Raw genomic sequence first — 15,201 nt, forward strand, 5'->3', positions numbered from 1 at the left:
GTTTGCTTATAAAGGGTCTCAATTGGTTTTAGAGTTGTCATATTTGCTCGGGACCAGCTTGTGAAACAGTATAATATGTGAGGAAAAATCATGGCATGCATAAATAATTTGGCTGCCTCTATCGTTATATATGGCCTAATGTGTCTAAAGTTGGCCATATTATATCTGACGATGTTAGCCACTTATATTATATGTGTAATATTTTTATTTATCTCATGTATTTTAGGAATTTTTGCACACTTTTTTGTTTATTTTATTTAGGAAATATATTTTAATAGAGTATATGCGCTACCACATGATTTTCATTGTGCAGTTTTCTATGTCTCAACTGTGCCAATGACAATTAAAAACTTTGATTTTCTGTTATTTTAACTAAAAATGTGCATGAACCAGGTTTGCTAATTTTGTTTGTTAATTAATTGAAGGCCACATCTTATCAACAGAGAAGCAATACATTTGTTAATTTATAGTAAATGTTTCATCTTGGTCAGGTTTTTGGTGGCTCCAAGGCCTATCACAGGAACACTGGGTGGGTGTGTAACACTCTGTAGGCAACACGAGTACTTTCACACACTCTATAATCCAGGCTAACCCACTTGATATGTTTTCTGGAGTAAACCAAAGAACCGGGATGAAAACCAATAAGACACAAATATGTGAAACTAAGTTAAAACCAGGACCTTTAAATACAAGGCAGCTAAATTATACTGTACATCACATTATATTCTGTAGTATCCTCACTTGGACAATTAACATATCCAAATAAAAATTCAGTACAGCATGTGTTTGTGGAACTGCATTTATTGGTGACAATTTACAACTAATGAATCTTAATGTGAACATGAAAGCACTCCTAATGTTTTAGGTACCAAAGTACCATAACTGGATTTTGTAGATATACAGCTACAGATTGACCAGGTATTTAAGTGTTGGACCCATTTAATCACAACACTGAAACCGATACAGTAGTGTGTAGTGCTGACACAAGCAGACTGAGTTCAACAGCATTACTGGGTTTTTTAAAGACCTCAGTGTTACAGCTAGGTTCAGTCAATAATCTCCAGTTCTCAAGAAAACATTTTTAGAAGGTTTGCTGATATTGTTGATTTTAATGAAGAGTTAAATGCAGTGTTTAACAAACTCAGCAACACTATTTTATTACTCATCAAAAAACTTAGGTAGTTCATTTCCCAGAAAGCACTTCTCCTCTGTCCCCTTTTCATCAATGGTAACAAGGTAAGCCACACCTCCACTAGAACCATCTCTGCTCATAGCCAGTGTCAGTGCTAGAAAGAGAACAAAACGATTAAGAAATCATTTGCATAGCATATTACTGTATTTCTGTTCTGTAGTTAAAAAAACATAGTACCATCTACAACAAACTTCTGGCATTCTTTCCGTGTCAAGCCTTTCCGGTATTCTGCATCAACAAATCCGTAGATGTATGAACTACCAGAGCCACCAATAGCAAACGGCTGCTGAGACAGCATGCCATCCAATGTTACATACACCTATAAACATTTAAACACAAAGCAATATTTTAGTACACAGTATATATGTTAGGCATAGATTTAAACTTTACATTTTCAGTATAGCTACACCATTTCAATCCAATCAATAGTTTGTCACTCACCTGACCTCCACCTCTCCTGTCCCATCCTGCAACAATCAGATGTGCAGATAGTTCCTCTTTATACTTGTAAGAAATGTTCTTCACTAAAGTAGCAGCTGAGCGAACCAGGGGGTCTTCTTCTATCTCAATACTGTCACAAAAATACACATATAGTATAGCACACATAAACTAATTAAATGTCTGCCAAGGTAAAACAATTTATCATTCGTGATTCATAAACTATGCATTTTCCAATTCTATTAAATTCTAAGTGTGACTGCTTGAGTAATAAGGCATGCAGAATTGTTAGCAGCTATGTGGACGAGTAATAATCTTAGTGTGTTGGTAGCATTCTATTAACTCAGGGCCAAACACTCTTTCAGCTTAAATAGTGCAAGAAAATCCTAAAAAGCTGGTTTAGCTATCTTTCATCCAGTAAACTGTTTGTCTTGTTGACTATTCCACATCTCATATTATGTGCCAGGTCCAGAAATAGGTCCAGAGATACAGTATTGTAAAGGTGATCAGTACCTGTGCACATCCAGTTGGTAGTTGACTATCTCAGCAATGGTCTGAGCATCAGCGGCTGACCCAGACAACGCACAGTAGATCTTGTCATGTAGTTTAGAGAGTTTGTTCATGACTCGATTTACCACTGTTTGCCTATTTTTTTTTAAAAAAAAAAAAATTAAAACAATATAAAGAACAGATAAAACTTTATCATTCAGTTGGTAGTATCATTAATTTATTGGAGAACAATTTGAATGGATGAACCTGAGTTGACGATATATAACCTGATATAAAGTAAGTACTTTTTTAGAAGATGCATGAAAACATCATTAAAGTTTAAACCCATTTAGAAAACTCCTAATGGCCATTGTGGCTGTCATGATGTCTTAAAAATCAATCTGGCTTTGTGAAGTTCAAAGAGATAAAAAAACAACAATAACAACAACAACTTAATATTGGGGTGAATTTCTTACCCAGCAGACACACGTGAGTCGGAGCCAAGAACAACTCCACCTGGAAACGCAATGGCTATGATTGTAGTCTGAAAATAAAATGGCGTGGCAGATTTTAGAACAAATAATATCATTCATCTGCCATTTAGTCAAAAAAACTGTATAGAAGCCCATTATGTCTGACCAGGTCGCTTTCCTTTGTATAACGATTCAGTAGACTAAACTACTTACCCCGGTTGTGACTTCTTCACTCAATGGAGATTCCTCCATTATGATGCTCGGTTTAGCCTTAAATCAACTCACTTACAACTAGAAAATGATCGATAGTCAATGCAGAACACACACTTACACACACACGCGCGCACGCACACACACGCACACACACAGCGCTCGCGCCCCGACGCCAAGTAGAACAAGAAAGTGCAAGAAATTCAATATGAGGCGAAGCCGAGAAACTACAACACTATCAAACACTCGAAGACACTTGAATTAAACCTCTTTAAAGAATTAGTCTTCGCTTTTAAAACCCCGTATCAATAACCAGGCCTAGAAAGGGCTTTTTCTCTGGAGCTTTTCGTTGTTTTCCCTTTTGTTCCGCGTGAAAACGAAAGTAACTTTCCGCCTGTGTCTAAAAGTCTGTCTAAGCTGCACATCTAACACCTGCAGACACCATACAAGTGACATAGCATCAAAACCCAACACACCAGTCAAATAAAGCGTGTTATTCATTTGTAATACTTGAAGAATATGAAAGCTTTAATATGTCTTTTCTTCCAACACCAAGCAGGCAACAATAAATTCACCATAATCCATAATATTTCCCTCATCCCTAGCAATGTAGGGGATTAAATACAATTCTGATTATTTTAAAATAACTAACACTAGGTGCAAATGGGGATAACCTCTCAAATGGATATCACACATTCACACACAATCATCTCATTTACACCTGGGGACAATTTAACATTGGTGATTCACTTACACGTGTGCTTTTTGGGATCCTAGAGGAAACTGAAGAACACAGAGAAAAATTCACATGGACACAGAGAGAACATGCAAAACCAGAGATCCTGGAGTTGTGAGACAGCAACACTACTCGACGTGCCATCGCACCAATGTCACTGCTACAAAATGCTCACTGGACCATCTAGAGCTTGGAGTCTGGACCATATTACTCGATCTTGTTGCATCCTGTGCACAACGACAAATCACTTGTGCACTTGTGGCAAGCTTCTAAAAATTTAGTATGTTTTTTTAAAATACAAAAAAAGCCCAGTAAACATATGATTTAGCATCAAGATTGAATGTTGAAGAAATAACCCAAAATATTTCTAAAGATGAACAGAACCTTCTATCATACAGGTGCAATCAATCCTTGTTCCAGAACTTCTCATATTACCTATTGGACAACAGCTTCAAGAAAAAATTCTGTTTTTTTTGCTTGTTTGTTTGTTTTTAATAATTGAGACTGCAGGAAAATGTCTAGTAAATTGTATAATAAAAAAATAAGAATGTAGACATACTTCAGAGGAGAATTATTCTCATGAATTTCAATAGTATATTACTGTCTATATAATATATTATTTACTATATTAAATGTTTTCTTCTCATTTGTGAAAAAAATATGTTATTGAATAAACCACAAAAGGAGATAATTGTTCATTTTCTTGAAAAAGAAATTTTATTAGAAAATCTCATTTAGAACATATACCCACGAAGGACAAATTTATTCTTATTCACTGAATAGGTTCTCTATCTCTACAGTTTTTTTGTCTTTGCAAATTTTCATGAATAAGTATACTACTTTAGTGTACTCTCTCTACCATTTCAGAATATCACAGTAGTTTCATAGTGGTTACTCATGTGTTTTTATTATCATTTATTCATCACTGAACTTGGGTAATTTATCACCAGGAACAACCACATGTTCAACTCCACCTTCAGTAATCACCACCAAATGAGCGATGCCACCACTCACGTTATCTCTGCCAATAGCCAGTGCCAAAGCTAAAAATGAGGAGAGGGAGAGAGAGAGAGAGAGAGAGAGAGAGAGAGAGAGGGATGGAGGGAGGGGGAGAGAGAGTGAGCGAGAGAGATGAGTTCAGTGAGTGTGTTAAACCTTACCGATAAGGTTACCGTATAACTATAATCATGTTTTACAAGATGTTGTACAAAACATTAATACATTTAGGTGATTCACTGGATGCTGAGGTGGATATACTGTAACTCTGTTAGTCAACAAAATTTATAATGCAACATTGACCCTTAATGAGTGTTTAATTTAATAACTCTTTTAATAAATTCTTAACAGTATTCCTGATGAAGCTTTGCACAATCTAGGTAAAAGAATTCAAACCGAATTCAGTGTGTAAAGGGGGAGATAAGTTTGCCATAAAGAATGACTTTTGAAATAATTACATTTAATTTTATTTTTCTGCTGTGCTGGTTAGCCATTTAGGTGGACCAGCCTCACACTTTCCTCACTCCCATGTCTGCATAACTTTTCCCATTAGTTTCATATCAGTTACTCAATAATATGCTTTAAATGGGCATATGGGATAAAAAATGTCTTATTACCATTTGTTATAAACTGAACGCACTCCTCTCTGCTCATATCTGGTTTGTACTTAGCGTCCATGTAGCCGTAGACATATGTGCTACCAGAACCACCGATGGTAAAGGGCTGACTTATCAGCATACCTCCCATAGATACTACGTAGACCTAAAACACACATACAACGTGAAACATAAACTTGGTTATGGTGTCAAATTTAATAACATGTTAAAATGTGATGACACTGTACAGGATTCTTAGTAGATCTACACCGTTGTCGTTAATAGTGTGGATTAATCTAGCACTCATTTACATTTGGAGATCAGAGCCATATTAAATACTGCCATCCGTGACTCTCCGTAGTTCCAAACTTTAACTGAGTACATACTATAAACCACTGTTATACCTGTGGTCCTTTCTTCTGGTCCCAACCTGCTGTGATGAAACCAGCCTGTAGATCTTCCCTATTGCTGTAGCACAGCTCCTTCAACACAGTAGCTGCAGCTTTCACCAAAGGAGGAGATCCCATCTGTATACTAGAGAGTTATGAACAGTTATCAGTTATGATAGACATGGTATACATTTTAGCAATGCTGCTGAATGTATCCTGAAATGAAAAACGATAGCAACTTCACTTTGCTTTTTAACTAGACATGCAATTTTTAACATTCAATAAAAATGTGAAATTAGAACATAAAATGAGCAAAATAAAACTAAATAAACAAAAAGGATGATAAAAGAACAATACAAATAACAAAATATTTAGTTGATCTAAAGTAAATAAATAAATCAATTTAGAATAAAAAAACAGTAAAACTACAAAAATGTTATAAAATTCAAATGCAACATAAGACGTTATCAAAATGTTTTTAAAATGAAGTGACATACGGCTAAGGATGGGGACCCATACTCAGAATTTGTTCTCTGCATTTAACCCATCCAAAGTGCACACACGCAGCAGTGCACACACACAGTGTGAACACACACAGCAGTGGGCAGTCATTTACTGTATGCTGCAGCGCTGGGGGAGCAGTTGGGGGGTTCGGTGCCTTGGTCAAGGGCACCTCAGTCGTGGCCGGCCCGAGACTCGAACCCACAAGCTTAGGGTTAGGAGTCAGATTCTCTACCCATTAGGCCACGACAAATATAACATGTTTGTGTACTGAACACTTTGTGGGGGACACTATGTGTTGATGAAAACAGGCTGAGAAGACTTTTGCTCAGACTCATCCTTACAGTAGCAATCATTTTCTTTCCATCATTCTGATCATTGATGTCCCATGATTTCTACATGATTTTAGGCTACACTGAATAACTAGATAATTGTTTAAAATAAAATACTCTTGTTATTAGTGGGGTTTTACATTGAAGTGTTGGATTACCTGTGAAAAGACAATTGAAATTTGGCCACTCTTGTGACATGCTGTGCATCTGCCAATGAGCCAGCGATGCAGCAATATATCCGATCATGAACCTGTATCAGCTTGTTAATGACTTTGGATGACACATATGACCTATATAGTGCAAGACAAAAAAAGACATGCATAAAGTTTGGGTGAGGGGTTGATTGAACACACACAAAATAGTGGTTATTAAAATAGTGGTATTAAAATGATATATATTTAAATTTAAATTTATAAATTTTTATTTTATATTATTTATAAATTTATATTTATATATTATATTCAAATTTATAAATTTATATTTAAATTTATATTTAAAATGATATATATTATATAATATATGTTTTTTATACTTACCCACCCATGGAGGCCCTGGAGTCAGAACCAATGACAACACCTCCATTGTACTTTACTGCAATTATGGTTGTCTGTCAATAAGGGGATAAAGTTAGCATTTTTATATACTGTTTATAAAAAAATTCTAGTGTCCATGAAATCATCTACTTTGAGGCCAGTCTCAATACATTTTCTGTATTAACTGTATTGTCACAGATCAATCCAAGGGCCTGCAGGGACAACTATTTTAGTAGTGGACCATTTCATCAGTACATCAGTGATGCTAACACTATAGTACTTAAGGAAATGGCACAAGTGTATCTGGTGTAGTGGCATTACCGGGGTGTACACTTACTGGCTACTTGTTGGCCCACCTTGTAGATGTACAACTGGAAACATACTCAAACACAACTCAAGTACATCAATGCCAGTTTCTTATCACTGGATATTTTTGTTGGTGGTCTGTTGTTATCCCAGTTGTAACACTGAAGTGTTTAAAAATCAATGCTTCAACACCCGAGACACTTATATCAAGATCATACACACTATCATGTGAGTTTCATTGTAGCTTTGGATGCTACAATTTCCAAATATTTTCTGGTCAACAGTGGTCCCTTGCTGGTCCCTTTACACCAAAAACAAAGACTAAACAATGAAAAATGGTACGGTTAAAATCCAGAATGCATTTAAATACACTGTGAATATCATCAGTAGATACACATCCACTGTCCGCTACCCTGGCTATTTTAATTGCCCTTAGGTGTGAATGAGTATATGGTCTACAATGGACCAGTACCCATTCAGGGTGTATTCTGTATACGATTTGGAAACTAGATGAATACATGAATAAATGAATGAATGAATGAATGAATTAATGAATTCCATACTCCATTAAAAGTCTACTTTCCTTCTCGTTTAATGTTTATCCAAAGGTGCATGTAGAGTAAGTTTAAGGTATAAAGCTGAAGTTACAACAGGTACTTAACGATCAGTTGGGGATATTAAATCAGTTTAAATGTATCCTACATTCAATAAAACATACTACAGGTGTGAAGGTAGTTTGTACCACGTCAAAGGTAAGGAAAAGTGCAGTTTAGTACTTTTGGAGTAGGAGAGAATTAGAGGCGAACTTCTCTAGATGAAAGTGAAAGTAATTAATCACAACAAAAAGACAAATGATTTGACAAAACTGAGATATAGAAATAGTAGCACATTATATATGATGTATATTAATGATACAGTAAAATGTACTTACACCCGTGCTGACACCTTTACTCGTGTATTTTGGTGGGTCCATTGTTACACAGATCTGGCAGGTTTAGATGATTAGCTTCGGAAAACCCTGAGACCAAACAGCCTGTTGCCCTGCGGTCACATGCAGGTTTACAGCGCCATCTATGGCCACGGGTGATTAACTGCAGCCAAATCAACCTCCATATGAACACGTCAAGCTGCACAGTTTTCATGTCTCTGAAGCACGTGAGGCAAGTTTTAACTCAGGAAGTCGATATTTTTTTACTTAAACTTATTTTTTAGAATAAAAGTATTGATTTATGTGAAAAGCGAGACCAGGTTTTAAACATCAAATTATCAAAATAAAAGTAAAGATGGATACTCAATATAAAGTCACATGCTTATACTGTATATATATATATATATATATATATATATATATATATATATATATATATATATATATATATTCATTATACATATATTCATATATGCACAAGCATGTGACTCATAACTTGTATATATATATAATATATATGTGTGTGAGCGTGTATATATATATATATATATATATATATATATATATATATATATATATATATATATATATATATATATATATATATATATACATACATATAAATTTACATATATATACATACTTACATACATATATACATATATATATATATATATATATATATATATATATATATATATATATATATACATTATGTTTTTATAAGGGTCACAGTTTATTTTTTATTTCGATTCACAATACCACATAGTTTACCAATATGATAAATAAATGGTAAATAATACCACACAATGCCAGAGTCCAACAGTCCAACAATTTCTTTGTGTATTACATAGCAGTTGATTAAAGTCAGGTTTTAATGTGCAGGGGTTGAAGTGGGAAGAGGAAGAGGCCTGCTCTGGGTGCCATGAATGTGGAAACTGAACTATCGTCATATGTAGTGACAGATTACCATTACAGGTTAGTCTGATTGCTGCAACACTTATTCTACTGGTTATAGTTTTCCTGATGAAGACACCTACAGTATATGAGTACAGCAATGCAGTCATGCATCTCTGAATCTATTAGACTTAGATACATTTGTGCTGCTATAAGAGAAAATAATATAGAGAATGTTGAACTTGCAGTGATCTATTTTATGTTTCTATTTTGATATCTATACCTTAGGAAACCTAGTGTTATAGCATGCAGACATGGTAGTCATGATACTGAACTCATGATACTGTCAAGACAATACAATGAAGGTTAGTCATCATCGAATATATGCTGTTTTCAACATTGCTAGCATCGTATTTCAAATATGATTTTACATACGTTTTTGAGATTTGTGTTTCTATTCTTAGGGTTACAGCCTACAGATTGCACAATGGAACAATTGCTGTAGTTGAAGGAATACAAATAGAAAAACATTTTGTATGAAGCATTGTGAAATCCCATATCACCAACAACAGCATTATGTACAGTACTTTGCAAAAGTTTTAGGCAGGTGTGAAAAAATGCTGCAAACAAAGAATGCTTTCAAAAATGGAAGTGTTAAACATTTATTTTCATAAATGAACAAAATGCAGTGAATGAACAAAAGAGAAATCTAAATCTAATCAATATTCGGTGTGACCACCCCTTGCCTTCAAAACAGCAGCAATTCTTCTAGGTTCACTTGTACACAGTTTTTGAAGGAACTCGGCTGGTAGGTTTTTCCGAACATTTTGACATCTTGGAGAACTAACTGCAGATCTTCTGTGGATGTGCTTTCTCACATCCTTCTGTCTCTTCATGTAATCCCAGACACACTCGATAATGTTGAGATCAGGGCTCTGTCGGGGTCGTGCCATCACTTCCTGCTGGTTTGAAGGCAAAAAAAAATAACACCAAATATTGATTTGATTTAGATTTTTCTTTTGTTTGCCCACTTTGCACTTTGGAAATTGACAGAAATAAACACTCATTATTTATATTTCTTTATATTTCATTATTTATATATTCTTTGTTTACAGCATTTTTTCACACCTGCCTAAAACTTTTGCACAGTACTGTATATATAATGATATTATTCATTAGTCCATCTTCAGTAAGTGCTTTATCCTGGTCAGAGTCATAATTCACTAAACCACACATGATTGAGGGGCAAATTAGAGTGCACTTAAATTTTTTTAAAGCTGTCTATACAATTTATTAAACTCATTGTAATATTGTGTATGCGCGTGCACGTGTAAACAAAAAGGAGTCACTGCGCCACCTACAGGCAGGAAGTCTTCCTGAAACCCGATGATGTGAACAGACGAGTTGATCTCATTGGACACCCGAGCGCTAAACCCGGCAGGTAGGTGAAGACTTTTTCTTCTTATAACTTCATTTTTGTCATTTTTTATATATATGTACATATATGTTATAGGTATATATTAGATGTTTGACTTTATGTATTTTTCAACCATGCAGTAAAAAAAAAAAGGTCATAAACGAAAGTAAAATAAAATCAGCATCGTTTGAGCTTTCGGTTTCAAAAGCAACAGGAAGATTTTAAGTTTTTGTTCAGACATATCGACATATCAGATTTCACAAAGTCGATTTTTTTCCCCCCAGGAAAAAAAAAGTTTTAAGACCTATTAATCGCTTTAAGAACAGCCAGCATGGCACTTTTGGAAGTGAGCGGATCTTCGTCTCAATTCGGTCCCTTCTCACCATTCGCCTCAAAACGGGTGGGGTTTCTTGATCGACCGAATCACTACAGCTTTGGGACAAAATCTCAGGAATTTGCTGTACCAGTTGGTGTTGATGTAAGCAGTATGATTTATTTCCTTTCTATCTTTATCAAGTATATCTGTACTGCAGTGAACGTGAAAGGTACCATTGTCTATGTGTACCAATGTCTTCCTCAATGTCTTCCTCAATTGTTTTCTCTCTTACAGCCAAATCATAAAGATTCATGTGTATCATGTTTGATCTTCACTTGCATTTTATGTCCCACTTTAACAACAGCATACCTGCTTTATTTTGTTCTAATGAGTAGATTTAAGCCAGTCGCTCATGACTTGGTATAGCATACCAATAAGCACAAGCCATCCATCACACCACTCATTACATACCAAGTACAGATAAACTCTCTACGCCGACGGTGTATTGAAGACGTTCGTTAAAAAAATAAAAGTTTTTTCTTACGTTTCAGCCATCATCCTTTCTGAAATCGTGCAGTTGTGATGATGGGATATCGATAGATATGACCCACGGCACTACAACACTGGCTTTTAAATTCCGCCACGGTGTCATTGTAGCTGTCGACTCCAGAGCCTCGGCTGGACGCTATATTGGTAAGCACGCTCACATCTGATGAATATGAAGCACTTTCATGTAAAGGCAGATTCTCGGAGCTCTGAATGATGCAGAACAAATCAATTATATCAGAATTCTAAATAGCCTTTTTTTCTTTATGTCAAATTTTGTGTCTATTAGCAACACTGGAGGCGAATAAGGTGATCGAGATCAACCCTTACCTGCTGGGCACTATGTCTGGTAGTGCAGCAGACTGTCAGTACTGGGAGAGACTTCTGGCTAAGGAGTGCAGGTTTGTCAGAGCGAAATCTTAAAGGGGTGTGGTGAATCAGATAAAGTTACCATTCTGTACACATGAAGTGCATTAAACATGCCCAAGCATAGCTGACACATCTTGTAGCCTTTACTACTGTAAAATACAGATAGGAGTATTAGCAATTAACATTTTACTAACATGCTGTGTGTGCATGTGTGTTTCCTGTTTGTCCTCAGGCTTTACCAGCTCCGTAACAAGCAGAGGATCTCAGTGTCTGCAGCTTCCAAGCTGCTGTCCAACATGATGCTTGGTTATAGAGGCATGGGCCTGTCCATGGGTAGCATGATTTGTGGCTGGGACAAGAATGTATAATTAACTTCCCTACTTGATCTGATTAGTTGTTTTTTCTGCCCTTCCCATAAAACTCCCCTGTCCATTCACCTACAAATGTAGCTGCATCTGTCTGGCAATGGAAATGAATTGTTTTATTTCTTTGAAATTAAATTAGTATTACATTCATATTTTGACATATTATACCTCAATAGCATGGGACTACAAACCACATATATTCAAAGCAACATTAATTTCAGCAAGCAACATTATATTACTGCTGAGTCAAACTTGCTCTACATAGTCTTTATACTACTGTATATACTGTACTGTGCTTGCAGGTGATTTATAAATTAATTACTACACACCTTGCTACATACCTAACACTACAAGACAAAAAAGATGTCATCAGAAATACATATGAAACACACTGCGTTGAATGAACAGACTCTTTCAGTCTTTTAGTCCTATTTGTTTATTTTATATGTATGTAATTTTTTTGTTATGTCATCTGCAGGGTCCTGGTCTGTATTATGTAGATGACAATGGAACACGTCTTTCAGGGAAAATGTTTTCCACAGGCTGTGGGAACAGCTATGCATACGGGGTGATAGACAGTGGCTTCCGTGAGGATATGACAGTGGAAGAGGCGTATGAGCTAGGCCGGCGTGGCATTGCTCACGCCACACACAGAGACGCCTATTCTGGTGGAGTCGTGAACCGTAAGTTTGAATCGTAAGATTGTATTATGCAACACAAATGCAAAAAAGGTGCCATCTGTTTATTCATGTTAATGTCTGTTGTGTTTTCTTTTTTATATTCTCTCAGTCTATCACATGAAGGAGGACGGTTGGATTAAGGTCTGCAAGGAGGACGTATCCGATCTAATCCACAAGTACAAGAAAGGAATGTTCTGAATACACAGATTATTTTGTACTCACACACTAACGCTGTATCTTACACAATTCACGAATGAAAATAAAGATGGATTTCAAACAAAACAATAATGACTTGTTTCTTTTTAAACGCAGATGAATCTGTAGCTGTGACTCCTGACATGTAAAATAACCGTATATAATGTAAAGTATACAGTACTTCCTTTTCATAACTCACTGTCACATAGGTACAACTGATTAATGACTAGTACAATGTACTACTGTAAATTAACTACATTTATATTTATTTATAAATATTGTATATCTACATCGACTAAAATCACCTTCTTGGTGTCTTTTTAAGTGGGGATGCAAATTATCTGGAGTTTTGATTTCTGCTGTACAGAATATATTAATATAGACTGTTGAAATCTATCAAGCGAAATAAAATATGTGAAAAAAATGAGAATACAGACAAAAATGTCAGTACAACCCCTTTGTATTTTATACAATAATAAGATTCAAGTCACTAAAAGAATAATGTCCCATTTAATGGGCAATATTTAAATGATCATAGCTGTAGTGTCATTGATATATGAGAGCTATGACAATCTGTTACATTCTTCTAGCATTCTGCTACCCACATTCTTACTTTTGTTTATAACTTTGTTTGTATTTCCTCAAAGGTATGAGTGTCACTATGATTGTGTAAATTTTCAATTGTCCAGTCTCTGTTTTAATATAATCTTTGTTACGGAATTAGATGAGGAGTTTTTTTACTTCATGGACGACGTCCAGGTTCTGACCGTTAGATATCTTGCGCTTATTCCTTAAACTATCCGTGTGATGCCAGGGACAGATCCTGACACACTTCTACTGCTCTCTATCATCTCAGAGCTACTGCCTGATTCAGCCTGATGCTTTACTGCTATCATGTTTCCTCATGTAGATTTATCTGCTATGTGACTTACCTTGGTACTTTCAGAAAAGCAGTCAATGTTTAAAACGCAGGAGTTTGCTCGGTAAATATTCTCACATGTTTAGAGCCATCTTAGATCTTACAATTTGCTTGGCATACAGTACATACACTCCTTAGCCAGAAGTCTCTCCAAGTTCTGACAGTCTGCTTCACTACCCGACATGGTGCCCAGAGGTAAGGGCTGATATTGATCACCTTATTCGCCTTCGATGTAGCTAAGAGAAGCACCAAAAAAAAGTGACAGGTTTAAAGAAACTATTTAGGATTCTGATATAATTTATTTGTTCACTGTATCATTTTTAACTCAGAGATTCTGCCTTTACATGTATGTACTTGGTATATACTTCATGTTGATGATGTTTTTGCTTGACTTATTTTGTTCATAGAGAATTGGTAATAGAACTTATTAAACACAAGGCACATAATCAGTGCTTAAAGGAAAACTTCAATGAAAACTAATTAGATATATGAAATATGTTTGTAGAGAAATGTTTATTACATGCTTTAGAGTCACTGGTGCTAATTTGCTCGGTGGTGTATTTTCTTTGTACCTGTGAAAAGTTAGATGTTGTGTCTCATGGAAAAATGATTGGCTTCAAAAAATGGCCTCAAAAGATGTGGCCTCAAATCGCTGGCCTCAAAAGATGTCGAATGCTGTAATTATATGCCACTGCAATGCATTACGCTGAGCTAAACCCAAAACGAGATGGAAAATTGTCGATGATGGATGACGGTAGCATTAGCATTAAAGCTAAAAATTGAGACTGATTTGTTTGAGCAGAATGTGAGGTCCTGCTGCATCAAAGTTTTTAGGTAGAGGTGAAGCAAGGACTAAATCCCACAGTTGGCTCTATAATGCTTTTATTGTAAATAATGTATGTATTCAGTCATTACTGTTGATTGCTGGATATATGCTATACATTTGATTATATAAGGACAAGGCTAGTTTTGCTACTATTAAGATTTTACTGTGTACTAGAAAAATTTAAATTTTGACAAGAATTAATTACTAATTAATTCAACTAATTGCCATCTAATTATCTAATTACAGCTATAGCTAAATTTAAACAATGGATTTAAAACTCCTTTAAATAACATATTTGAATTGCATTCACCTTCTTTCTAACTTTAATAGGACAATGATAAGAAAGTGATGACATGACATATGGCTAAGTATGGTGACCCATACTCAGAAATTGTTCTCTGCATTTAACCCATCCAAAGTGCACACACACAGCAGTGCACACACACACACACACACACACACACACACACACACACACACACACACACACACACTGTGAACACACACACCTGGAGCAGTGGGCAGCCATTTATGCTGCGGTGCCTGGGGAGC

The 15,201-nt window shown here is 35.6% G+C and overlaps 3 protein-coding genes and 1 long non-coding RNA gene across 4 annotated transcripts; 2 read left to right on the top strand and 2 right to left on the bottom strand.

The window, feature by feature from the left end:
- Positions 1-783: 783 nt before the first annotated feature.
- psmb9a (proteasome 20S subunit beta 9a) lies at positions 784-3,197 on the bottom strand. The gene is made up of 6 exons (XM_027155942.2): positions 2,806-3,197; positions 2,596-2,663; positions 2,144-2,275; positions 1,634-1,763; positions 1,370-1,511; positions 784-1,286 (listed from the first exon to the last, which is right to left on the bottom strand). The coding sequence occupies exons 1-6, from the start codon at positions 2,842-2,844 to the stop codon at positions 1,159-1,161; spliced, it is 639 nt and encodes a 212-aa protein (XP_027011743.1). The 5' UTR covers positions 2,845-3,197; the 3' UTR covers positions 784-1,158.
- A 1,035-nt stretch (positions 3,198-4,232) lies between these two features.
- Positions 4,233-8,278, bottom strand: psmb12 (proteasome 20S subunit beta 12). Its single transcript, XM_027156477.2, has 6 exons — positions 8,123-8,278; positions 6,889-6,959; positions 6,511-6,642; positions 5,535-5,664; positions 5,152-5,296; positions 4,233-4,581 (listed from the first exon to the last, which is right to left on the bottom strand). The coding sequence occupies exons 1-6, from the start codon at positions 8,162-8,164 to the stop codon at positions 4,454-4,456; spliced, it is 648 nt and encodes a 215-aa protein (XP_027012278.1). The 5' UTR covers positions 8,165-8,278; the 3' UTR covers positions 4,233-4,453.
- Positions 8,279-8,855: 577 nt separating this feature from the next.
- LOC113648943 lies at positions 8,856-9,706 on the top strand. The gene is made up of 3 exons (XR_003442036.2): positions 8,856-9,097; positions 9,305-9,381; positions 9,481-9,706. It is a non-coding gene; the product is annotated as an uncharacterized LOC113648943 (long non-coding RNA).
- A 656-nt stretch (positions 9,707-10,362) lies between these two features.
- Positions 10,363-12,991, top strand: psmb8a (proteasome 20S subunit beta 8A). Its single transcript, XM_027156476.2, has 7 exons — positions 10,363-10,457; positions 10,718-10,911; positions 11,301-11,442; positions 11,585-11,696; positions 11,897-12,026; positions 12,508-12,712; positions 12,819-12,991. Exons 2-7 carry the CDS (start codon positions 10,765-10,767, stop codon positions 12,905-12,907), a joined length of 825 nt encoding a protein of 274 aa, XP_027012277.1. The 5' UTR covers positions 10,363-10,457; positions 10,718-10,764; the 3' UTR covers positions 12,908-12,991.
- The last annotated feature ends 2,210 nt before the right edge of the window (positions 12,992-15,201 follow it).

The sequence above is a fragment of the Tachysurus fulvidraco genome, chromosome 18 (genome assembly GCF_022655615.1).
Source record: "Tachysurus fulvidraco isolate hzauxx_2018 chromosome 18, HZAU_PFXX_2.0, whole genome shotgun sequence".
Taxonomy (NCBI): Eukaryota; Metazoa; Chordata; class Actinopteri; order Siluriformes; family Bagridae; genus Tachysurus; species Tachysurus fulvidraco.

Coding starts and splice junctions, on each gene's coding strand:
- psmb9a (XM_027155942.2), bottom strand. CDS start 2,844: ATGGAGGAATCTCCATTGAGTGAAGAAGTCACAACCGGG. Junction 2,276..2,595: donor GACTCACGTGTGTCTGCTGG/GTAAGAAATTCA, acceptor AAAAAAAAATAG/GCAAACAGTGGTAAATCGAG. Junction 1,287..1,369: donor CCAGAAGTTTGTTGTAGATG/GTACTATGTTTT, acceptor TTCTCTTTCTAG/CACTGACACTGGCTATGAGC.
- psmb12 (XM_027156477.2), bottom strand. CDS start 8,164: ATGGACCCACCAAAATACACGAGTAAAGGTGTCAGCACGGGT. Junction 5,665..6,510: donor TTTCAATTGTCTTTTCACAG/GTAATCCAACAC, acceptor ATAACTCTCTAG/TATACAGATGGGATCTCCTC. Junction 5,297..5,534: donor ACCAGAAGAAAGGACCACAG/GTATAACAGTGG, acceptor TGTGTGTTTTAG/GTCTACGTAGTATCTATGGG.
- psmb8a (XM_027156476.2), top strand. CDS start 10,765: ATGGCACTTTTGGAAGTGAGCGGATCTTCGTCTCAATTCGGTCCCTTC. Junction 12,027..12,507: donor TTTGTGGCTGGGACAAGAAT/GTATAATTAACT, acceptor TGTCATCTGCAG/GGTCCTGGTCTGTATTATGT. Junction 12,713..12,818: donor TTCTGGTGGAGTCGTGAACC/GTAAGTTTGAAT, acceptor ATATTCTCTCAG/TCTATCACATGAAGGAGGAC.